Source organism: Rhinolophus ferrumequinum, chromosome 19 (assembly GCF_004115265.2).
Source record: "Rhinolophus ferrumequinum isolate MPI-CBG mRhiFer1 chromosome 19, mRhiFer1_v1.p, whole genome shotgun sequence".
NCBI classification, from domain to species: Eukaryota; Metazoa; Chordata; class Mammalia; order Chiroptera; family Rhinolophidae; genus Rhinolophus; species Rhinolophus ferrumequinum.
Genome location: NC_046302.1, coordinates 27286148 through 27312188, shown reverse-complemented (window position 1 = coordinate 27312188; position 26041 = coordinate 27286148). Strand labels below are relative to the sequence as shown.

General features: G+C 37.0%; 1 protein-coding gene across 1 annotated transcript in view; it reads left to right on the top strand.

The window, feature by feature from the left end:
- Positions 1-26041, top strand: part of KLHL14 (kelch like family member 14) — a 96630-nt gene that overhangs the window by 20933 nt on the left and 49656 nt on the right. Inside the window, exon 2 of the mRNA XM_033135638.1 lies at positions 10504-10625. Within this exon, the coding sequence (XP_032991529.1) occupies positions 10504-10625 (122 nt within the window). The remainder of the gene's footprint in view (positions 1-10503; positions 10626-26041) is intronic.

The window sequence follows — 26041 nt, the reverse complement described above, 5'->3', positions numbered from 1 at the left end:
TCACATGTATTCTTTCTTTTAATCCTGAAACTCAAAAAAACAAAACAAAAACAAAACTGTACCTTAGGTCTATTATTATCTCTATTTTACAAATAAGTTTAAAGAGAGCAAAGAGGCTATCCCAAGGTCACTCATCTCAGAAAAGCTGAAGCCCGGTGTCTCACCCTAGCTGTGAGGCTTCCACCCTAAAAACCAGGCTGTCCTGCTTCAAGTGTGGTGATGTTTTCAAGAGAGTCTCCCATTAGCATGGTAGTAAGTGCCATTAAAAATAGTCACGTGTTTGATGTTTAAAATATTTAACTGGAAGAAATATAGGATAGGGAAACCTGGCTTGAAAATATTTGGTTTAAAAAAAAATCTATATTTGTACTCAGCGGGAAGCCGAACTGCTACAAGGCTATTGTGATTTTAGAAAGCCTTAAAAAAATTATGTACATCGTATCACATATCACATTTGTTAAGTTGTGTGCAGTCTGACCTTCACATTTTTAAAAGGGACAATGATAATCTAGAGATACTCAAAGGAGGTGAACAGGATGGTAAGGACAATGGAAATGTTTTTAGAAGGAAGTGGGGATTTTCAACGTGGGAAAGGGGAGACATATAGCAACCATCTTCCGATATTTGAAGTGCTGCCATGACACAGAGACAGGAACTTGCTCTTTTTCTCTAGAAGTGTTAGGTTGATTTTCAACTTGGAATAAGCAGAAAAAATACATCAAATATAACTGTCCAACAACTTTCCATAATAGAGTGGGTTTGAAAAACTAAGGTCTATTTCATTATAAATTTTCAAATTGATAAGAATAAATACTTATTAAAAAAAAACATTAAAACCATTAAACCATTAAAAGTATTTCTACATTATGTAGGGAACTGGACCAAATCAATAGACTCAAGCCTGGCTCTGTGTTAGAATCAACTGGAAGACTCTGAAATTATTGATTTTTAAGAACTCATCTCATTGAATCATAATCTGGGAGTTGGGACCTGAGAATTTATATCAATAGTCTAAATTTTGTAATCCCCTCACATGATCCTGGTGACTTACCAGACCTGGAAATCACTGAACTAGATTACTTCAAAGTTCACTTCTAATTCTCTGATTTAACGATTCTTAGAACACTGCAGAATATTCTCTTTAATAAATAAATGAGAATCCGTTATAATTTGTAAAATGAATTTAGTCTAAATGTACATTGGTAGCTCCAAAGTGCTGGTGAACCACCTGATTTCTTTTTTTTAGTGAAAATATTTTTAATTTTTTTATTGAGGTATGATTGACATACAAAAAAGCTGTATATATTTAATGTATACACCTTGATGAGATTGAAGATAAGTATACACCCATGAAACTATCACCATATAGAATATCAAATTTATCACCACCTCTAGAGGTTTCCTCTCTTTTTCTTTTTTTATAAGAATATTTAACGTGAGACCTATTAGTAAATTTTTAAGTATATTTTATAAGAACATTTAACATAAGAGCTATTATCTTAGTAAATTTTTAAGTATGCAATACAGTATTATTAACTATGTGTACTATGCTGTATAGTGGATCTTTAGGAGTACACATCTTGTGTAAATGAAACTATGTACTCTTTGATCAGTACCTCCCTGATTCCCCTTTCTCCCAGCCCCTGATAACCACCAATCTCCTCTCTACTGAGTTCAACTATTTTAGATTCTTATATAAGTGGAATCCTTAGTATTTGTTCTATGTCCGATTTATTTCACTTAGTTTAATGTCTTCTAAATTCATTCATGTTGTAGCAAATGGTAGGATTTCCTCCTTTTTTGAAGCTGATTAATATTCTACTATATTCACATACAATATTTGTCTTTATCCATGCATTTGTCAGTGTACATTTCGATTATTTCCATGTCTTCGCTAATGTAAATAATGCTGCAATGAACATGGGAGTACACATATTTCTTCCAGATCCCTATTTCAATTATTTTCAGTATATACCCAGAGGTGGGATTACTGTATCATATTTTTGTATTGACTTTTTAATTTTTTGAGAAGCCTCCATACTCTTTTCCATAGTGACTACACCAATTTACATTCCAAGGCACTTTACAAATGATGACATAAATTTGTCAATAACCATTAGTCATCAGAGAAGTGTGAATTAAAACCACAATTCAAGACTACTACATACTCATCAAAATGGCTAAACTGAAAAATGGCAGACACATACATGCATACATGCATGCATGAATAGATACTTAGATATTCACTTTCATAAAAATAGAGTGATCATTGTTTTTATTCACAGCTGATGGATATGTAAGCTGGTCCAATCATTTTCGGAAACTATTTGGCAATATCTACTAAAGCTGAAAATATGCATAATTTGTTTCAACAATTCCATTCTTAAGTATGTATCCAAAATAAGTGCATACATGTGTTCTCCACAATGTCTGTGCATGAGTAATCAGAGCAATGCTATTTATGCAAAAACTGGAAAAAACATAAATGTCCCTCAGCACTAGAATACATACATATGTAGTATTCAAAACATTGAATATTTATCAGTAGCATTGAAAGAACTATAGCTACACATAACAACATGGATATCATAAATATCATTTTTTAAAAGATGCCTAAAGTAAAAAAGTACCCCTGGCATATTTCCGTTTATATAAAGTTTAAAATCCTTATAAACTTTAAAATTAGGCATTACTGTTCTATGGTTTTAAAAAATGATAGTAGTCCCCCCCCCTTTTTTTTTTTTTTGTATAGGAAGGTAAGGGAGGGCAAAGTGACTGACAGAGAGTACAAAGGGGGTTTTGTGAGTGCTATTTCTATTTCTTTTTTTTAAATAAAGTTCACCTGATTTCTTAAATAGGTTAAAACTTTGCTTTCAATCTAGTAATGAAAACTTTTTTTATGTATCATGGAAAGAAAAACTTTATCTGGCTTGTTTCCCAATTATTAAATTTCCAAACCACTGAAATAAAAATAAATGAGACTTTACCATACTTAGAAAACCAGTATGATGAGAAATTTGTTTACGCCAGGAGGTTTTAGGTCATCCTTCAATCATTCATCCCCGGAACCAAAATACGTATGCGCATGAGCACACATGCATATATACGCACATACACGCACAAATGTGACACATGCTAAATGTTGGGCAATTACTGAGATGGAACAAAGGAAAACTTCAAATTCCATCTCCTTTTCAACCTTATACTTATCTATACGAGAATCTAGGAACTCAAATCAAAGGCAACCAAATAATATTAATCATGACATACTCAGCTCATCGTTTAAATTTCTCTATTTCCTTATCTTTTAAATACATTACTTCAGGCAAAGTGGTGCTAAGATGAGGAGTAAAATGAAATATTTAAAAAATATTAACAGATTTGAAGAGAACGTTAATTTTGGCTAAATGGTTCCCTATGTAAAGATCTTCTAAAAGTATACCTTTTTGCCATGTGAAGGAACTCTGATTATTGCAACAGGGCTGCGTTGCAGATTTTGCCTGATCTGAAATTAAACCTGTAAGTCTCTGCTAGAATTTAGAAAAGAATAATTGAAACCCACTTTAGCAAGTTAATTCAGATTCTCCTAATTTTACTTTTCTAGTTCACAGCGTTTTTCATGATGTTTTTAAATGAGGTTCACAGACATCAAACAAATAGCACGATAATCAGAATTTTCAGTATCCAATACACATCATTATTATCTGTCATTATTGTCATTGTCACTATTATAATTGCACATTGTAAAAAGAATGGAAGCTTTTCTAAAGGAATTATTCACGTGTATTACTTTCTAGGAGTAATTGAATAGTTGACATTGCATTTACATCAAAGTAAAATATGTGATGGTTTTTCTCATTTGTTCTTAAAAAATAAGAAATGTAATCTGTATTAGGCCCCTTTATTTGGATCCAGAAAGGTTCACAGTTTTATGCAGTGTCTAAATGTATATTTTTCTTTTTTAAATATATTTTTTTAAATTTTTCAATTACAGTTGACATACAATACTATATTAGTTTCAGGGGTACAACATAGTGATTAGACATTTATATAATTTATGAGATAATCACCCTGATAAATGTAGTCCCCATCTGATACCATTCATAGTTATTATCATATTATTGACTATATTTCTTATACTATATGTCCCCATGACTATTTTGTAACTACCACTTTGTATTTCTTCATGTCTTCCTCTTCTCACCCATCCACCCAAGTCCCCTCCCATCTGGCAACCCTCAAAATGTTTTCTATATCTATGAAGTTGTTCCCGTTTTGTTTCTTCATTTATCTTGTTCTTTAGATTCCACGTGTAAGTGAAATCATATGATATTTGTTTTTCTCTGTCTGACTTACTCCACTCAGGATAATACCTTCTAGGTCCATCCATGTTATTATAGATGGCAAGATTTCATTCTTTGTTATGACTGAGTAATATTCCATTGTATATATGTACCACCTCTTCTTTCTTCATTCATCCATTGATGGACACACAAGTTGCCTCCATATCTTGTCTATTGTAAATAATTCTGCAATGAACATATGGATGCACATGTCCCTTTGAAGTAGTGTTTTGGATTTCTTCAGATAAATACCCAGAAGCAGGATTATTGGGTTTTTTGTCTCTTGTTAGAGTTTTTGTTTCAAAGTCTATTTTGTCTGGTATAAGTATTGCTATTCTGGATTTTTAATTTTCTTTTTTTTATTTCTATTTTCATGAAATATCTTTTCCATACCTTTACTTTCAGTCTGTGTGTGTCTTTCAGTCTGAAGTGTGTCTCTTCTATGCAGCATATGTATGGGTTTGGTTTTCTTATCCATTCAGCCATCCTATATCATTTGATAGAAGCATTTAATCCATTTACATTGAAAGTAATTGTTGATAGATATATAGTTATTGCCATTTTAGTGTTCATATTTTTAAATCTTTTTTTCTTCTTCTTCTTAAAGAAGTCCCTTTAATGTTTCTTGTAATACTGGTTTGCTGGTGATAAACTCCTTTAGCTTTTTTTTGTATGGGTAGCTCTTTATCTGTCCTTCAATTTTAAATGACAGCTCTGCAGGGTAGAGTAATCTTGGTTGTAGGTCCTTGTTTCCATTACTTTGAATATTTTATATCAATCCCTTCTGGTCTACAAAGTTTCTGTTAAAAAAATCAGCTGACAATCTTATGGGAGCTCCTTTGTAGATAACTAACTGCTTTTCTCTTGCTGCTTTTAAGATTCTCTCTTTGTCTTTAACCTTTGGCATTTTAATTATCATGTGTCTAGGTGTGGGCCTATTTGGGTTCATCCTGTTTGGAACTCTGCACCTCGTGGGCTTGTATGTCTATTTTCTTCACTAGTTAGTGAAGTTTTCAGTCATTATTTCTTCAAGTACATTTTCAATTCTTTGCTTGCTCTCTCTCTTCACCTTCTGGTAACCCTCTGACACAAATTTTGGTACACTTGATGTTGTCCTAAAGGCCACTTAAACTATCCTCATTTTTTTTTATCATTCTTTTTTTCTTTTTGCTTTTTGATTCGGTGTTTTCTGCTACCTTATCTTCTAAATCGTTGATTTGAACTTCTGCTTCACCTAATCTATCGTTGATTCCTTCAAATGTATTCTTAATTTCAGTTATTGTATTCTTTATTTCTGACTGGTTCTTTTTTTATGTTTTCTATGTCAATTTTTATGTTTTCTATCTCTTTGTTGAAGTTCTCCCTGAGATCATTGAGCATCATTATAACCAGTTTTTTGAACTCTGCATCTAGGAGATTACTTGTCTCCATTTTGTTTAGTTATTTTTCTGGAGCTTTGTTCTGTTCTTTCAGTTGGGACATATTTCTTTGTCTCCCCACTTTTGCTGCCTTCCTGTGTTTGTTGGGCTGTAATGTCTCCAAGTCTTAGTAGAGTGGTCTTATGTATCAGGTGTCCATGGGATCTGATAGCTCAGTCTCCCTGGTCACCTGAGCTGGGTGCTGCAGGTGTGTCCTTTGTGTGGGTTGTGTGTGTTCTCCTGTTATAGTTGAGCCTTGGTTACTCTTTGCACATCAATGGGAGGCATTGACTTTTGAACTGATTAGTTGTAAGGACTGGCCATGACTATAGTGGAGGAACTGTTGTGCAGAGGCTGACCCTGTGGTGTAGGATACACTTCAGCAGGCTTCTGTTGCCTGCCCAGTCTGCCCTTTGCATGTGTCATCTGCAGAGGCAGCCAGGTGGTGCTCCTGCTCAGTCCAAAGCCAGCTACTGGGCATGCTGGCCCAGGGTCCTCCTGGGAGGGGCCACACCATAGGCCAAGTTCAGTCAGGACCACCTGGAATGAGCCACAAAGCAATCTGCACATGACTGCCACCCACACTGGTCTTGAAGATGGCTAGGAGAGGCTAAGCTGTAAATCCAGGCCAGCTGCTGCTAGTGTCAGGCTTGAGGCTGCTTAGCAATGGGATATGCAGAGGCCTGATGCTTCTTGTTTGGATTTTGCGAACCTTTGAAAGATTTTAGGAAAGTCCAAAGCATGAGCCAGGACAGGCTGTTTGTATGGAAAAGCCTCTGGAAGCAGGTTAGGTGGACCTACAAGTTGGGTGGGGTAGCATCTCAGAGAATCATCAGGGTGAGCTGAACAGTGTCAGCCAGATTGATGGAGACTCAGCTATGGTGGCTGCCTTCATCTGCAGGCTGGAAGGGGGGGTGGGGAACTCAACAAAGGAACAATGCCTTCTGCCAGCACTTCCATCTGGAAGAAAGCTGCCCCTCCAGCCCTCGCCCTGCAGCTAGACAATTCAGTTCCTCCTTGTATGTCACTGGTGCCTTTTGAGCTGCTGCCCCAGCACTGGAGCTCAGAGCAAGTGAGTCCAGCAGTGAGTAAGTCCATGCATTGGCCCTTTAAGAGGGATGCTGTGACTCCAGCATCCCTCCATCTCACTCAGCCACAATCTCTGCTGGTTTTCATAGCCAGAACTTATGGGACTTCTCTTCTATCACTGGAACCCTGGGCTGGGAAGTCTGGTGTGGGGCTGTGACCCCTCACTCCCCAGTGGGGACCTCTTCAGCTGAGATATCCCTCCTGATTTTAAATTGCCACACATGAGTGTGGGACCAGCCTGTTCTGCATCTCCACCTCTCCTACCAGTCTCCATGTGGTTTCTTCTGTATGTCCTTAGTTGTAGGACTTCTGTTCAACTAGACTTCAGGCGATTTTCAATGATGGTTTTTCTGTAGTTTAGTTGTAATTTTGATGTGCTCATGAGAGGAGGGAAGCACAGGATTTACCTACTCTGTCATCTTGACCAGAAATCTCCTCCACATGTATATTTTTTTATAATAACGCTCCAAACATAGCCATTATAATTAAAGTGATATTACCTAAGAACAAATAATTATAAGATAACAACTGGGTGAAGTTCTCTTTATTAGCTTATGATTATATACATGAACACCATAAGAATCTCAGTTACTTTTCTCTTTTAACTATTTAATAAGATTTGGCATGTTGAAATAAAGCCTGCGTTATATTGTCATTGTCAATATCTAAAGAATGATTAGTAGTAATTTACCTTGGAGTTTACATAGAACTTTTTGCTTCATTGTTTTATATAATCCTCATGACAATCTTTTTAAGAAGCAGGTCAGCATAATCTCTAAGAAGCCGAGTAACTTATACAAAGTCACTCTGATGAATAGCAAAATTAATACTAGAATCTGGGTCATCTGAGTCTAAATCAGAAATTATAGTAAAATAAATATTTTAAAAAATTGAAAAAGATCATGGACCTGGTAGAGTTAGAAGGCCTATGTCCGAACACTGTTTTTGCCACTTTGAATATGGGAATTTTTTCACCTCTCTGTAGAATGGAGTTATTATATCTACCACCTAGGGCTGTTTTGAGAGTCAATGGAGAAAACGGTGAGAAAAATACTCAAATGTGTTTTATTTTGTGTTCTTTCCTCTGTACTATGCTGCTTCTTACATGTTTTATCCTATTTTGGTTTCTGTGTGATTCACTTTCACAAGGTAGAGTTTTAAACTTTATTTAGAGTTAAATAGTATCAATACTGTGTTGGGAAATTGAGTAACAAGCTTTAAAAACAAAATACTCTGAGAAAAATTCCATAACAAATTAAATGAATGATGCTACAAAAAATGCAAAAGATTTAGAATTTGTCTTCACTCACTAAGAAGTCCATACGTAATGAATTCAAAACACTGCTTCTTCACAGACAACACACAGCCAATGAGGGTAAGTGGGATTTTCTTTACTTTTGTGTAACTCTTCCTGAGGATCACAATTCCTGAGGATGCCTGGGTGGTTTAGAGATTTATCTTAGTTTGTGTGGAGTCTTTCATTGCTGCTATGCTAGCTGGTCCTTTGAATCATGTCATTAATTGGCAGGGGTGGAAGTTGTTACCATTTGCCAACAACTATTCAGTGGCTTACGTATTGGTAGTCTCAGTCCAGTTCTTAGAGGACAGATGACAATGACTGACTCTTTGAGCAGATAAGATAAATACTAGATTCTCTCTTCATCTGCAGAGATGGTCCATCAAAGTCGGTGTTGAAAATCACCAATGGGATTGGTCCAGGGAAGCTGGACTTCTCAATTAATAAAATGATCTTACAAACATATTTGAACCATACATTTATCTCCTTTTGAAATTCATGAAACACATTTTTAAAGCAGTACATTTATTTAAATATTAAAACAGAGATTTAATTATATTGCTTTGGTCATACCACCACTTCAGTGAGTCCTTTCCTCTGTGTCTCCCCAGTAGATATTTTCTATCTGTCCCCACCTGCAGTCTGGCAGCATGTAAATATGTCACAATAGTCACTGAATCATGACTTCCAGTTGAACAGGTCTTTCTACACGTGGTCACTGACAGCAACCTAAAAAGAATATTTGCTCTCATGTTGACTTCTCTTAGGCTTACAGAATGTTTTATTATTTAAATTTAAAGAAGTTGAGGGGTTTTTTGTGGCAAAATTAATATTGCAAGCTGATATTACATTAGGCATATAAATGCACCTCCTCCTATCCATGAGTCCCTAATTGGAGTTTCTTCGGAAGGTACTTTTCCTACTGAGGCATACACAATGCATTCAAAGGCACCAGAGTTTCATTAAAGGAATTCTCTTGTTCCCTTCCTTCACATGGAAATGCCATTAACTGTATTAAGTTAACTCTCCGAATGTTAGGTTCTTAACCAACAAACAGTGCTTCTCCACAAGGGCGTACTTCGCCAAGCGTCCTTGAATCTGAACGACAGGCTCAATATGTAATAATAGATTCAGAGCCACACTGTGGATTGTGATCATATTTAAGAGGAAACCTTTTGTATTTATTGACTTTTTCCTTCAATCATTGTTGTTTCGTTTCTTTCACCACCACCTTCAGCCTTTCAAGTAAATGAAAAGTTCAATTATATGTAAAGCGACCGTTAAATCAGCAGGCCCTTTGTAGGGGTCTGGGCCTCCCCTCCCTCTTCCAATCGCAAGTGTGCTCAATCTATTACTGTTCCTGAGGATGTACATCCATCAGGTCGAGTGTGCCGGCCAGGGTGCATCTTACAGCTTTTACTGCATATGAGACATTGCAGGCCTGTTCTCAGGAACTGCCGGGCAGACTGGGAATCACAGTCACGGTTAATAGCAACGAATTGCCAGCTCTTGATGGGTGGGTAGTCACTCCTTTCAGTGGTTGCCCCCTGGGGGAGAAGGTAGAAAAACAGAGGGAGGGAATTAGAGTGACTTTGCACAGTTGAGCAGGTTCATGCCGCTGGATCAGTGGCAAGCATTGGCAGGGCTCCACTCTGGGGAGGCTCAAAACAACCTCACAGTCTCATTTTTACCAATTGGTGCTGCTGTGTCGCCAGTGGTGCCTGGGGATGGGGTGGCAGGTGGGGGAGTGAGGGAAGAGTGGAAACTGGGAAGGGGATGATGGCAGAAGTCTCCGCTAAATTAAACAAACAAAAAGTCCTGTTCATACTGGTTAACCCACTCCAGTTAGCCTGTGCTACTAATTGTATTAAGCTGGTATTTGAAGTTCCCTGGGTGATTAAAGAGTTGGCTCACAAACTCTCTGCATAACCTTAATTTTTTCAAGGTTCTTTGAGTGGAGAATGGCTTATAATAATGATTTTGACTAATACGATTTTTGACATGCAACTTTAATGCTTAACCTTAGTACAACTCCAGAGCATTTCATGTGTACTCAGCTGTAAAGAGTGATGATTTAAAGGGATAATGTAAGAAAAAGGTCGTTCTAGAATGAACCTCTAACAAATTGCATAAAGGAAGCTTATTATTCCATGAGTATGGGGATATGCCGCTCTTCTGATCATTTTTCTGCTTGGTTCAAAAAAAATTGTTGAGACATGAATGGGAGAAGAAACAGGAAAAAATGAAATAGAAATCTGCAAGCAAGGAACATTCTTTTGATGGTTATGATTTCGTTGCCACTAAAAAGGCTCTACAATAATGTGGTTATTCATCTCCTCTTTTGTTTTGGGTGAAGAATTCGCTCTAACAAGAAAATGCTGTTATTGGTTGGAGGATTGCCTCCTGGGCCGGACCGCCTTCCCAGCAATTTGGTTCAGTACTACGATGATGAAAAGAAGACATGGAAAATACTCACAAGTGAGTGCCCCTCCTTATTTATTTACCAACCTATTTATTTTAGGTTAGAGCTGTCTTGAGGAATTTGGAAACATGGCTAATCAAATTAGACGTTTTATTGATTTGTTACCCTTTGGAGGTCTGTTTATGTAGCACAGAGGATTTAGAGTAAAAGACTAAATTAACATTGCAAAGGTGGCCAATTTGGTAGTCGAACAGGCCTAAATTAAAACTGGCCTAAAATCACTGCACGAGTTTATGTTTCTGTGTGTGCTTAAGACAGAGGGGGACAGCGACTGAAATCTTCCAAAAGAAATTCTTTAGTTATATTTTTGTTCATTGAAAAGTGAAAAGTTGGCTAATAGCACTAGTACATTTTCTCACATCAAAATGGTTGTTTAGTTCATTGTCTCAGTAACTAACATGCCTTTTGATTTTTAGGCATCCTTGCTCATTAATCTCTAGTCTGGAATTGGGTCTTTAGCGAAACACCCCCTTCTGCTGCTCCACAGTTTGGATGCACAGAAATATCCGTGGCCTACCCAGCTGCATTAAATTGTGCTTGAAAACTTCTATCCAAGATCCCCCTCTTCCCCTCCTTAAAGGGTGATTGTGTTTTATAGCAAACCTCTTGCCTTGGGCACTGAGATTTGGAACTTATTGTTATATCGGTTATGATTCCCAATCTGACTCAGTCATGGAATCAAAAATCATCGTTCCTTGAGTGCAGCAGGCTGTGTGCACCAGTCTCCTGGTGGGTACAGTGGCTGCACTGGTCAATAAAACTAAATTTTAACTGTCAAAATTGCCCAGAGCTCTATAGATAAAATAATAAATGAGCAATTTTGATCCATAAATCAAAGCCATACATTTAAAACCAACAAAAGTGAAAGTTAGATTTTCTTATTGCATGTGTCTTTTAAGCAGTTATATATTGTATCAGATTTTTTAAAAAATCATTTCCTTTCCTTTTACTGAAAGCCTTTTAAAATAATAGAAACAGGACAATAGTTTGCCCATAACAGCAGAAGAGGTGGTGCTTGAAATAATACATTTCGGAGTTGGCTTACCCCAGCGAAACCTGCAGTAGCATTGTCCAGGAACTGAAACGAGAAAGCTCCCTGGACACCTATCCACTATGGTTGTAGTAAAGAATTGGTGGAATAGTAACAGTGAGATTAAGGGGAAGGAAGAAAGAAAAGTAAGTTAGAGATGCCTTCAAATGATTTTTATTCTCTTTTTGACAAAAATAGAGCCTTAAACATCTAAATGCATGACCAAGCTGTAGGTTAAAGATTCATCAGAAACTAAAGCTAAAATCAAACGAATGAATTAATTTTCTGATACCTGATCAATAGAGAAAGCCTACATACAATGAAACGCAGATACTACGAGGAGGAGAGTAAAGAGGAAGAACGACAGATTCTCAGAGAGAGAAGACAGAGATATAGAGGCTTAGGGACAGGGAAATATTAGACCCTAGCAATACATGATATTCATTTATGAATCCATCTGTTTTCCCAAGTACATCAGGCCAGGTCTAATGTGCTACTTGTTTGAAGTCCTTCATTAAGCAAAAAAATTAATTAAAGCAGTATAAACAACATCTAAGAAAAGTCTTACGTTTATTTTAAACCATGTTCTGAGATGGGGTGATCATCCAGTTTATAACTGGATGTCCCAAACTGGGACACTTTAGAGCATGAAATGGGGATCTATTAATTATGCTGGGGCAGCAGGTATAGACTGAAACATAGAGTCACCTGATTCAAATTTTTCACGTTGTCTGATATAATTCTTTACTCAGAGGGATGTAGTAGGAAAACACGAACTTGAATCAAGCAGACCTGGGTTCAAACCCATGTCTATCACCTTGAGCCAGTCATATAAATGCTCTAAGTCATGTATAGTCATGTGTACTTCATTTAGTCATCGTCATTTGAGTATACGAAGATAAAATATGTTTATGCATCATCTAGCACATAGTATGAACTCAATAAATTGCAGGTACTGTTGCTATTATTGAAACATCCCTACCAATATTAGCACAAGGACTGTACAGACTTTTAAACTTTAGAGGCGTCAGTCAACTCAAGCTCTCCATCGCAGAAGGAAGACAAATTATACTACAAAGACACAAAACTACAACCTATTGCTCCAGAGCAGGGAGCCTATTTTCTGTAGTTTTTATATGTTGGATGTAATAATCTACAGACTAAAAAGTAAATATAAATGTGTATCTGTTGACTCCATTCACATTTGAAATTGAAGGAAATAAAGACATCCATGTATAGGAACGTTCTTATAATGTTAACATACTCAAAGATCTTGAACTTTTTTTCTATACTCAGGCATACTTGTGGTTTTAAAATGTCTACTCATACTCTTCATTTCACTGGGACTTGTACTTTAAAAATAGAGTTTGTTACCAGCAGGGCTGTGACTACATGATCCCAAGTGAAGGCATATTTTTCAGGTTTGTTGGAGAAGTAGCGACAGTTTGTCTGGATATTTCTGCTGTTAGTTTGTATGCTTTTTAATTAAGGCATCTTATTTAGCTAAACTGACTAAATAAGTCAGGTAACTGAATGATTTCCATGCTAGTAGACAATCTAATAATAAACGAAGAAATGTTTCTCATTGGAATAAGAAAATATCTAAATTCTCCCAAAATCCAATGAAACATTAGGGATAGTGTTGCTTCCCACTGCCATTCTTTTGACCCAGAAGGACGGCTGAGCTAATTGGCAGGGAGGTGAGAATGACAACTAATGCCAGGAGACAATTCCTGATGTAGGGTCTGCCTATGTATTGAATGGCTGTCTCCATATAAAGTAGCAAATAAGCTAATGAGCAAAAACCCAAAACCCCAGGGTAGCTAGAGGCTCTGAATCTTAGAAACCTTTGCCCACTTGGCTTGAGCAAATATTTCTCAGGCTGTCTCACAGACATGCTCTTTTTAGAAAGAGGCAGGAGCCAAACTATTCACACATATTATACAATTAAAAGGAAAATCAGTCATAATTTTCCTTAGATTGTATCCTGTTATGTTATTTATATTTTAGAAACATAATAATAATAATACTTTAATAATAAATTGAATGGAGTGGAAGTGACTAAAAGTAAAAAAATGTGTCTATACAACAAAAAGAAAACAAAATTCAACAGTCAGCCAACCAGTGGCTTCATCTACCCAAACAGCATGGGAACAATTATTCTCACTGGAAAGACTGTTTTGATAATATGCTGGCACAGACTACCTTTTTATCCTCCTCTTTGGAAAAAGCATTTACTATCACATTATAAAATTAATGTTAAAAATAGTGACAGAGCTCCCCAGTCTCTTTCAGCAAACATATTGAGAAATAACATGTAAAAATGACAATAATAGCAAGGAAATTGGCATTGTTGTTCTCTTGACTGTTAATACTAAAAGGAAAGTTGAAATGCACTTTGATTCGTTTTTATTTTACAGTATCGCTTTTCTTGCATTTCTCACTCCTGCACGCAGTCTCCCATTTCATTCTTAACTTATTAGAAAGCAGTACGGGAGACATGAATACTAAAATGGATGATTTTAAAAAAAGCATGCCTCCTGCATGTTTCAGGCCCTAAATCTTTGGTGCAAAGATTAAACAAAACAATTCCCATAGCTACCGTGTATGTTTTGTAACATATTTCTTACATATCAAAGTTTTTATGGGGCCGACGTGTGGAAGCAGCTTACATTCCTCCCTAAGAGACAGCACTGAGGAGCTGTCATTTCTATTTGTGTTCCCCATTGACCATGTTCTTTACTGGTGGGTAAAGGTGTTTCCCCGGACCTGACTTCCTTTGTCCTACATTTCAGATAAGTGGGTGCTTCTTATTGCTTTTTATGATCAGTGACAGGAAAAGGTTTTAAAAATATAGATTTATCCTTCCATGTGCCAATGATGACTTCCCACTAATCATGTTAGAATGAAAATGAGGAGGGTTAAGTCAGAAAGGCTTGTTCCTTCTTTTGGCCACTCTTAAGTTTCCTTTGTTAAAGGTAGGGGAAATGACTTTGTTTCCTCTTCCTTTCAGTTGATATGTAATTCTGTCCTCTATTTGGTAGTGCAAGGATTTGGGGAACTTGTATTTTTCAGTCATAGAAAATAAACTCTTCTGCAAAGCTTTCCTGGGTTGTCTCCTCGGGTCCATGGAAAATATTTAACTTGATCCCATCCCCACTGGAAGGGTGCTGGGGCCAGGTATCACTGATTTCTTTGAGGAGTCACGAAGGTCAGAAGCTGGTGGATTCTTCATACTTTTTTGAAAATATACTCTCCATAAATGTTGAAGGAATAGTACTGAGAAAACAAAATTATAGAAGACAGTGAACTTCAGTTCCAAAAGATAAATATAGGTTGGATCATATTCAGCATCTAAGCAATGGAAAATGGTTCAATTGCTGATTATACAGGAAAAAATAAATCTACATGTGGATACGTTCAATTGGACTTCTTCTGTTGGTCCTTCTGTTTCTTGATTTCAGTTTATTTCTCCTCTTTGAGGGTGTATTGGGGGAAAGTCAATTAATCAAAATATAATAATCACTTCTTATGATTATTTGTTTAGAAGGAAATAAAAAGGAAGTTCAGTTGAGAGTTTTATGCACGTGGGTTTTCTTGAACACCCACTCTGTGTTGGATAGAAGAACATGAATAAGATCATTTCTCTGCTCAAGAACCTAAGGAGGCAACTACAGTACAGTGTGCTAAGGGATAGATAGGGGAAACTCAGGGTACTATAGGAATGCAGAAAGGGGCCTCAATTTAAACATGGGATGTCAGGGAAGCTTTCCTAGAAGTGATCTTCTGTAAAATTTAAAAAATGTGTAGGAATTATCGAGGCAAAGAGGTGGTCAAAAAAGTATTTTAGTAACAGAGTCCGATACTGGAAATGCCAAAAGGCAAGAGAGAGTTGGTGCCTTCTAGAAACTGAATTCGTGTATCTGTAGGAGAGTCTGAGGTTGGGGAAGTATGTGATAGGCCTGGAGAGTTAACCGAGAACCATATTGTATGGAACTATTTCAAGGATTTGTTAAGATAGGTTCAAGAATTAAGAATTGAAAGTAGAGATTACCCCTCTAATTTTTGTTTTCAATGTTAGTAAAAGCACAGTGATTTAAAGATTTGTTTATATATATAATAGCATGGTAGTTGCTCTCTCTTACCTTGGAAATTTTTATTTTCAGTTCATGGAGTAATTGCTTCCATGACTTTCGACAAAGAAGAAGGACAGAGAATTGTGTTTGGACTTTTTAAATATGTTAGCATCTAATTTTACCTTCAATGAGCTCAATTCTAATTTGAGATACATGGCTGCACATTGCTATATATCTTGAATTATTTGCTACTGTGTATTCATGCACCAGTGCATTAGCGGATTTTTCATAGATTTTTTTTTTTTTAATATATATGGTGGTCACTTCAAATACTGTATTCCAAGTAAGTTGTTGCCTAGTAAAACCAGTTGACTTTATTTCTGGTTTATACCTCCCTTGAATATAGCAGTTGCTTTTTCTCTAGAGAATAACATATTTACAAATATTTTTGATGCTTTTTTTACACACAACCTGTGTTATTTGCTACTGAGTCTGGCATGAAGGTGGTATGAGTCATATGAGCAGCTTAAATTTGCTCCATGTCATTCTTAGACAAATTACAGATTAAGTCTGGCAAACTATTGAAAGTACTGAAAGATTAAATGATCTCCTTGCCCGGCCCTCTCATTTTAAACATTCATTTCATTCATTCAACAGATATAATGGATATCTTCTAGGTAGCAGGAATTGTTCTAAATATAGAGAATACAATGTTGAGTCAGAGCAGATACCATCATACCTTCTCTAAGCTTAGAGTTTAGTGGGTGAAACAGCATGAATAAATAATCCCGGGTAGCAATATATAATAACAAAATGCGACAGTGCTCTGAAGGAAGAGTATCAAATATATAAGATCTTGTAATGGAGAGACCTGATCTAGTTTAGGAGTCATGGCGAATATCACCAATGAAGAGGTATTTGAGCTAAGAACTTAAGGTTGAGAAGGCTTCAGCCAGGTGCCCAGGTAAAGATGTGAGAGAAGATTTTTTCCAGGTTAGTTAACAGTAAAGTGCTAAGACCCTGCAGAAAGAAGGTGCCTGACTGAACTCTGAGTGATGGGGGAAAAGATAGGACATGTGGCCAAAGACTTTAGCGCAAACCAGACCATGTAGACACTTCTATGGCAAGTTCACAATTTTGGCTTTTACTTTAAGTGACTGAAAGAAAGGCTGTGTCATATGCAGAGTCACACGATGATTTAGTGGCAGAATGAGGAACAGAGCTCTAGTCTCTGCATTTCCATCAAACAGTGCTGCTTCACGCACCACACAATCCATCTCACCAACAAGTACCATACATTGAGAGTCCAAGCCGATGAATGGGATTTAATGAAAGTATAAATGGATCCAATGTACTTGGCATAGTACCACATTCATAGAATAGGACTAGTATAGATTAATTGAATGAATATTCTACCCCTAAAGGTCAAGAATATAATCTTGGTTTATGGGCTAAACTGCAAATTATAATGTGTAAGTGATAAAATTTGCATTTAAGATTATTGACAAGCCAGAATTCAATGCACATTTCTTGACATTTTAACTCTGTCTTTGAAGCAGTGTCAAAAATGAAACAACACACACACACACACACACACACACACACACACACACACACAGCAACATCTTTTGGGCCAGATAGATCTAAATTGAAATACAGCCCCTAGCATTTGTTGATTATGAGACTTTGAGCAGGCTGCTTTCTCTCTGGTCCTTCTCATCTGCTAAGTGAGTATAGTTCCTCTTAGATTGTTGTGAGAATTAAATAATATATAGTTCTAGGTTCGGTATCTGGAACATAGTTGTTCCTCAATAAACTTTCATTTTATTTTAGTCTATTTTTGCATTCTTTTATAACCAAATAGAGAAAATCAAAAGATTGAATCTTGTGTTCTGCTCTTATCGTCAAGGGTTTGAGAAAGTAGACACACCTTTGATTCAGAATGAAATTTCTATTTATTTCTAGCATGAACCTTATATGTATCAGTCAGGATGGGGTAAATTATGCTGTGGGTAACAAACAACTCCAAAATATCAGGAGCTTAAACCAAAAACAAAATTTATTTCTCACTCATGCTACATGTCCAGCATGGGGTGGCAGGGGGCATCTGCTCATCAGAGTCATTCAGGGAGGGATCCAGGCATATGGGGCTCCATCTTAACATGTATTTCTACTGTTGGTGCAGCAGGGGGAAGACAGTGCTGGAGCATCTTGTATTGGCTATTAAAAGTGACATTTATCATTTCTGCTCACAGAACAACACCCCATTTCAAGGCAGCACAGAAGGGTAACCTTACCAGGGTTCAGGAGGAGGAAAATCCAAGTATTTGGTGAACAACACAATGTGCCCATCTGTCCTACTTGACATCAGATATTCCATGTACTCTCTTTGCCATGCTCAAAGTACCTTCACTCCTCTTTCCAAGGGGAGATCACCCAAATCATCAGGTTCAGTGTCGATCTCTGGGGAAGGGACAATCATCCCAGTATCAGGTTCCTTTGAGACTCCTCTTGATCTGGAAACAAACTAAAAAGCAAATGATCTGGTCCCCTCACACATAATGCACAGTGATGGATTAGGGACAGGATCAGCACAATAAACACTTTAATTTGGAAAGAGCATAGCAATTTAGCAATCCCACCAAATCGACATTTTGAAGAGTGCCTAGCTAAGGTTGTGTTCCTCGATTGGGGCCCTCCCTAATTCTGCTCATTGTCTTTGGTCCTGCATGGCCCCTTGCTCCACCTTATGGAAGATTCTTCTTTAACTGTTATCTTCCTTGACCATACCTGAAGTGAACCTGACAATATGCTCTTCCTGGGAGTGGAAGAGTTTTCTAAGTACATTTCATCCTGTACATTTCATTTCTTAGTACATTTCATTTCTAAGTACATTTAGAGAACAATGGTTATTTTACATCTCTAATTGTCACAGCCTCTTTTCGTCCCGACTGGTGGGTCTTTTGGCAATTAACCCTCTGAAAAACTTAGCTGTCTTCTTAGGTTTCTTCTGCTTCTTCTTCTTCTTCTTCTTCCTATTATTATTATTATTATTAGTTTCAGGTGTATAAAACAACATAGTGGTTAGACATTTACACTCCTCACAAAGCGGTAACCCCGACATGTCTACTCCATCTGACACCATGCATAGCTATTACAATTCCATTGTGTCTTCTTATGTTTCCATCCACTCCATGGCCAGTGATCATGTCTACAGCTCTTTTCTAATATACTTCTTAGATTGCTTTTTCCTTTGCTTTCTTGTCCCCATTCCCCAACACCTCTCTAATACTTTCTCTATACATTCATATACCTACCAGGCATTAATAGAATAGTTCCCTTTTAACTCTTTTCCCCCAAATTCTCTTTACCCAGTAAAGAGTTTACTGGGTATCTCAACCGCCATTGAAACTTTCTTCTAAGACGTTCTAACATGGTGATATTACTCTGAAATCCATACCTTTAATTTTGTCTTTCTCAGTAGCCAAATTTTAATTTACATTTTTTGCTCAAAATTCTTTTCATTTTGTGTATGATACACAAAATCAAAATCTTTTATCCAGTGAGACTGAAAAACGCTTCTTCTGATGCTGCAAACTGCTAGTTTCTGGACTCTATTTCCTTTCAATCCTGCTTATAAATGAGCCAATTTTTGTGTGAGATCATCTTTTTTTGTTGTTTTTGTTTTTTTGTGTGTGTGTGTTTTTTTTTTTGTAGATCATGCCAAGTGCAGCCAACAGTGACGAATATACACTATCTACATTCTGTTTTCCAACCTCTTCCTTTGGAGGTGGTAGTTCATTAAGTAACTGATTAGCCATCCAAGTAAGAGCAAACCACAGTTTTATCAAGTTGTTTTCCATACCATAATGTGCATTTCCATCTGTCCACTCTCTCCATTATCAATTTCTTTGTTACCAGCCACTGAGTGCTCTTGGTATCAATGCCTAAATTAGTCAGATTAAGCAAGGCTAGAATAGTTGGTTTTAACAACAATCCCCAATTCTTATTGGCCAATATAAGTAAAGATTTCTTTCTTTCTATGTCACATGTCTATGGTAGGTTAGCTGGGGTCTCTGTTCCACATCTTCTCCTTCCAATACACAGGTACATGGCAACTCCATGATATGGCATGTCACACTATTGCCCTGGCAGGGGAGAGGACAATTTCACACTGACTCATTAAACTTCTGCCCTGAATTAACATATTTTATTGTCAAAAACAAATAACTTGGCCACACCTAGCCTCATAATAGGTAGAGAAGTGCAATCTTTCCAAGCTCTCAGAAGGAGGATAATCAAAATAATTGTTTAATAATCCTAATCATTGCAACAGTGCACTCTTATGTTCAACAAATATTTGGTTCACTCTTCTTGTCACATTCAAAATATTCTTGCTTCTCCTCTGAGCATTTGTTCGTCAGAAGAGATAGCCGCTCCATGCATCTTTCTATCTCTTCCTGCATCAGTATGACGTTATTGTCAGGACTGGTCTTTATTCAAAGATTAGATGTCTCTATATTAAAGGAAAAGTTTAAAAATACATTCCAAATATTATAATGCATTTGGGGTGGAATTTCTCAAATTTTGACTCCCCTCAATTAGTTTAAATATGTCTGAGGTTATGTAACATTCATTCTGTTTATTACATCTAAACAATTATATGTCTATAATGTAGTTGTACAAATACGTATATAGATATAAATTATATAGCTACATATAACTCCCATAGAACAGAATGGATTTCATCATTTAGAGACACCTCATTTTAAAAAGAATTGAAATGACTTTCAAAATTACAACCAAAAAAAATTGAAAAGATAATTGTGGTGAGTGATTATTATATGCAAATCTCTCCATCAAAATAAAGGAGTAATGAAGGCTAAGTGCAAATAAGCACACTGTTTCTTTTCAGATCCATGAGATGACTCTTTGGTGGAGGTAGGAACCAAATGTGTATTTCTTGACTATCTGGCCAGTTAGAAATTTTGGTTTTGTATATCATACATAAAATGACTCCATTACTGAAGAATGATCACTCTATGGCCACATCTTTCTAGTTATTAGAGATATTGCTTTTGATGGAGACAACAGTTGTGCTTCATAGAAGATGCCTTAAGAGCCTAGCCACATTCAGCTGGCATTAAAGATGGTTTTGTGAAAGGGAAGTACTGAGCAGACACTTTCTTACCTCCCTGTCTGGATGTCAAGGCAAACTACTGCTCCTTACAATGTGTGCTAATTATTAATCCTACCGACATGCCTTGTTTGGTCATTAAGTCTTAATTTCTTTTTAAAACATTGAATTCCAGGTATTTAGCTAGAACAATAATCATTGTGAGTTTCAAAGACTGAAAGCTTCCCACATTTTTATGTTGAGAACACAGAGCACTTTCAGAAAACCCTACTGCTAAGGCAATGATGTATCACTTTCACTTTCATTATATGTTTTTAATCAGAGCGTGACTTCACACTAGACAAAGCGATACTTTATGCATGGTCTCACTTGTTTTTGCTAAAATCTTTTGACATGATTAATTTTACTTTAATGCTTTTGTCTTGTTGTAATGGTAAGGATGATGGGTATAAACCAGGCAAAAATACATGCTTTTCTATTATAATGCCTCTGAGCATTAAAAATATCTTAGATGAAAAGGGAAGAAAAAATCACAGGAGACTGGTCCGATTGGAATTAAATTTCTTGCTACCTGAACACAGAGTACATGAGATTTAGAAAAAAAGATTCAGTCATTGTTTTTAGTTTTATTTTTGGTATTTTTTATAGCAATTTATTCATCTGTATGATTAGATCTGAAGAGGAGGAGAGATTGTAGCTCACGGATTTCTTGATCTCATTTGTCGCTTTATAGCGTTTACCTCCTTCACAGTATTAAGGGACCAAAATATTAACCAGTTCATACGAGGTATATTTTGACCAGATCAAGGGTACAGCCAACCATACTTCCCCATCGTGATGCCTACCAGTGGATATAAGCTAGTTTTCGGCTGTACTAATTTTCAAACTAAAAGAATCAAATACAATGTCTTTTGTCCAAATTACAGAAAAGCAGTGTTGTAAATGACATTAAGAAAACAATAGACCATTCAACAAGTGAGACCTGCTTTGTGGCAGCTATCAAAGTATAATTCTACCATGTTTACTTTAAAAAAAAAAAAATAAGTAATAGTTACTTGCCCTTATGAGACTTTCCTTTTTTCTACCCAACCTGTCTGCTTGCTTTACTTGCCTTCTAACTAAATCCTATTATAATAAAAATATCATCTAGCACTGTCCAGTAGAACTTTATGCAACTGTATCTGCATAGTCCAATGGGGCCACAACTAGCTGTATGTGGCTAATGAGTACTTTCAATGTGGCTACTAGAGGAGAAACTGAATTTCTAATTTTATTTCATTTGAATAGATTTGCATTTCAATAACCCCTGCGACAAGTGGTTTCTGTATGGACAGCACAGCTCTCCATGGCAGAAAGCTGTGTGATATGTTCATATGCGCTTAGGAGAACTGCTTGCTACCACAACCCTGCTGGCCAAAATCTTGTCCCCTCTAAGCAAGAAAAAAAGTAGGTGACCCTATAAAATAACTAAATCCAAAGAACACCGACTGAGCCACATGTGAGCCCTCTTCTAGATACCAGGGTTTCACCTTTTGCTTTCTCATTCTCTCCTTCCACAAATCCCCACTTTTTCCTCTGGGTTACCTGGTGTATTCATTTCCCGAGGCTGCCATATCAAAGCACCAAAAAACTGGATGGCTTCAAACAACAAAGGTTTATTCTCTCACAGTTCTAGAGGCTAGAAGTCCAAAATCAAAGTGTCAGCAAGACCATGAGCCTTCCTAAGACCAAGCAAGACCCTAGGGGAGAAGGCTTACTTTCTTCTCCCTTTTTCCTTTTCTTTCTGGTGGCTCCTGGAAATCCTTGGTATCCCTTGGTTTGTAACTGTATGATTCTAATCTCTGCCTCGTCTTCACGTGGCCTTCTTCCCTGTGTCACTCCTCTGTGTCTCTGTGTCTAAATCTTCCTCTCGTTTCTCTTATACAGACATTTGTCCTTGACCTTAGAGCCCACCCTCATCCGATATGACCTCATCTTAACTTGATCACATCTGCAAATACCCTATTTCCTAATAAATTCACCTTCACAGGTCCTGGGGCCTAGGTTTTAATAAACATATGTTTTTTGGGGACACAATTCAACGTAGTACACCCAGCAAATGTCACACGTAAGGAAGAAACATAACAAAACAAACAGCTATTAGACGCTGCCTGTGAGGCACACAAAGTACTTCACTTGCCTTTATTCATTTAGTTCTTCAACAACAGTCTATGGTATTAGGAACTATGATTCTCATGCAGATGAAGAAATGGTGGCACAGAAACATGAAGTAATTTGCTCAAGGTCACACAGATGGTAAATGACACAGCCAAAATGTGTACCCAAATAAAGCTCCAGAGCCTTCAATCTTTACTGTTTCACATTACTGTAGTAATAACAGAGTGCATATTGTAAAAATAATTAAAGGTAAAGCAAGACTAGATAGGCTACTTCAGCATGTTGTGCAGACTAAAGTGGAATATTCTCTACACAAATGGAATATATTAATATCTTAAATGTGCATGTTTATTTGTTGAACCTTCTGCTATCCCCTTTGTAATTAATTGAGGATTGAAGGAAGAGTATTGTATTGGGTTATTTATGGGTGAAAATTATCTTAGAATGAGGCGATCTTCCCTTCCATGGGACTTGCAAATCCTGCCACTGCTCTCTGTGTACCTCCCCCACTTGCAAAAATCATAACTGTGAGATTTGTGTGCCAGGACATGATTTTTATAGAGAGGGAAAAATCTGTGCTTTTATGTTCTCCTGGTTGTCTGTTTTGTCTGATTCTCCTCGATCTGTGGTATACTGGTGAACCTCAGACCTTCGTTTCCTATTCATTCGCAAATTTGTTTGAAGATTTTCATGACCAGAATCATTAACTTTGCCAAATATCAGTAGCTACTCTTGTGTGTGCATAAACATTTCCTAGGATTAAATTATTTCTTCCACTTTAGAGCTTTCATTTTTTAACAAAACGATAAAGCATCCTTTTTTGTCTTTACTCTTGTCAAAAACCCAAGTCATTTTCCCCACCTGAGTGATAATCAAAAGACAAATGTGCCAATGAATTAAGGAGAAGTGCAATGCTTATTTGCTTTCAATCTTGTTGTTAAATTTGCAAGGTTTGATATCCTATATTGTGTTTGTCACAAATGCATGTAAATAAGTTTCTAGACCTAATTCAGAAAACAATCCATAATGGTTATCATGATTTACATGTATCTCTGATGTCCGGTTAATTTGCTGATCTCAGCATTGGGGTTTCATCTCCTATGCCTTACTCCAGTGTCAGCCTTGAACTGAAAAGCTTGGGTTCAAGGTGAAACCAGAAGGGTGGTACTACCAAGCACTTTCACTAGATGAAATAACCTTCCATGACCTTTGGAGAAATTTTCAATTTCTCATAGTCTATTTTAAAAAAGAAAACAGAAAGCTAAAATACATATTTCTTTAAGAAGCAGCTTTTGTTTCTTTTACCAAATAAAGTTTAGTCATTTACAAATATGATAGCCAATGCCTGATTCTGTCGTGCTCTGCGGAAAACCAAGGATGAGAGTTCAGTTAGTTCTTTTCACAGCTCAGCTAGCTTCATATACTCATAGAGAGAATTCTTTTTCCAAGCCACACACGAGCTATATCCCAACCAGTTCCATATAAGGATATGTGACTGTTGATAATGGAAGCCCACTGGAAGAGAGGATGGAACAGTGCAAATCCATTAATGCTACTGGAAAATAATAGGACATTTATTTTTGCTGAAAGGTTAGTAGCATGACCCTCCTGCACGTTGCTTCCTTAAGCAGAACTGATGGGGGCAGGGAGAACTCAAAGCAATACCTTCTGAGGTGTTCTGAGTTTCACTTGTTTGCAGCATGTAAGGTGTCACTTGACAGAATGCAAACACATAAATGTAAACCTATTTCCCAGAGTAAATGAATAAAGAGCATAAAAAAAAGACTTTTCCTTTTGAGAAAAATCTGTAAGTATCGTTGTCTTTCCAGGAGTCAGCCAACTTTTTCTATAAAGGGCCAGACAGTGAATATTTTGGGCTTTGCAGCCTCAAGGTCTTCATCACAACTATTCATCTCTACCATTGTAGCATGGAAGCAGCCATAGACAATATAAATGAATAAGAAGGGCCACATTCCAATAAAACTTGACTTATAAAATTAAGTAGAGGGCGGGATGTGACCTGCAGGCTGTAGTTCGCCAACCATTACACTCTAATCTAAGGACATACCTATTTTATTCACACATCACACCCCTTAGTAGTACAACAATCTTCATCATGGTATCGCCAATCATCACTAACGTTTATTAGACTGACTAAGCCCTTTACAGGTGTTAGCTTATCTAATCGTCACAACAATCCTCTGATGCAAGTTCTTCTGGGACTCCCATTTTATAGAGGAGGAGCCAAGGCATAAAGAGGTAAAACAACTGGTCCAATGCCATGAGTAAGAAGCGAAGCCACGATTCAAACTCAGGTAGTGTCGCACCAGAGATCACGCTCTTAAGTCACAAGCGATACTGACTCTCGGGGAATGTTTTGTGACCTTCCTCTTTAACTTCAGAGACAGACTCTATTCTGAACATAGATGAAACACCTTCTCTGCCAACAACATGGGGGCAGACGCTACATCTACCTTGCTGACTAACTCCACTCACCTGCCTGGCTCACAGGACATACTCCACGGACACTGTGCAAATGTTGAGTCAGGGCCGTAATTCTCACGCGTGCCAGGGCCACAGGCAAGTACCAACAGTAGCTAAACATTGCCTCATTAGTCAGGGGATCCTCCAGGAGGTTAAATAGTGCTCGTGCTGAGACAATGTCAGCCTTTCAAATATATGTCCAGCCCTTACACGTGTGTAGTTAGATTTTTCTGCTTATCTTAATTCTATCTTTGAACTTACAAATACCTGTTACATGAAGCAGCCTCTTTGCAGAATACACGGGCAAAAGAAGTGAGGGCTAAAAAGACAAAGGAGGGGAGTTTTGATGTTAGCAACCCCAAAATGGTGATGAGCTCTTATTATGTGCCCAGCATTGTGTTTAGCACGTTCCAGCCATCTTCTTATTCAATGCTCACAAGAAGCCATTTTAAGGCAGATGTAACTACCCTAATAAGGACTTAAAAAAAACAAGGCTTATGAAGACTAAATAACTTGTTCAAATTTGCA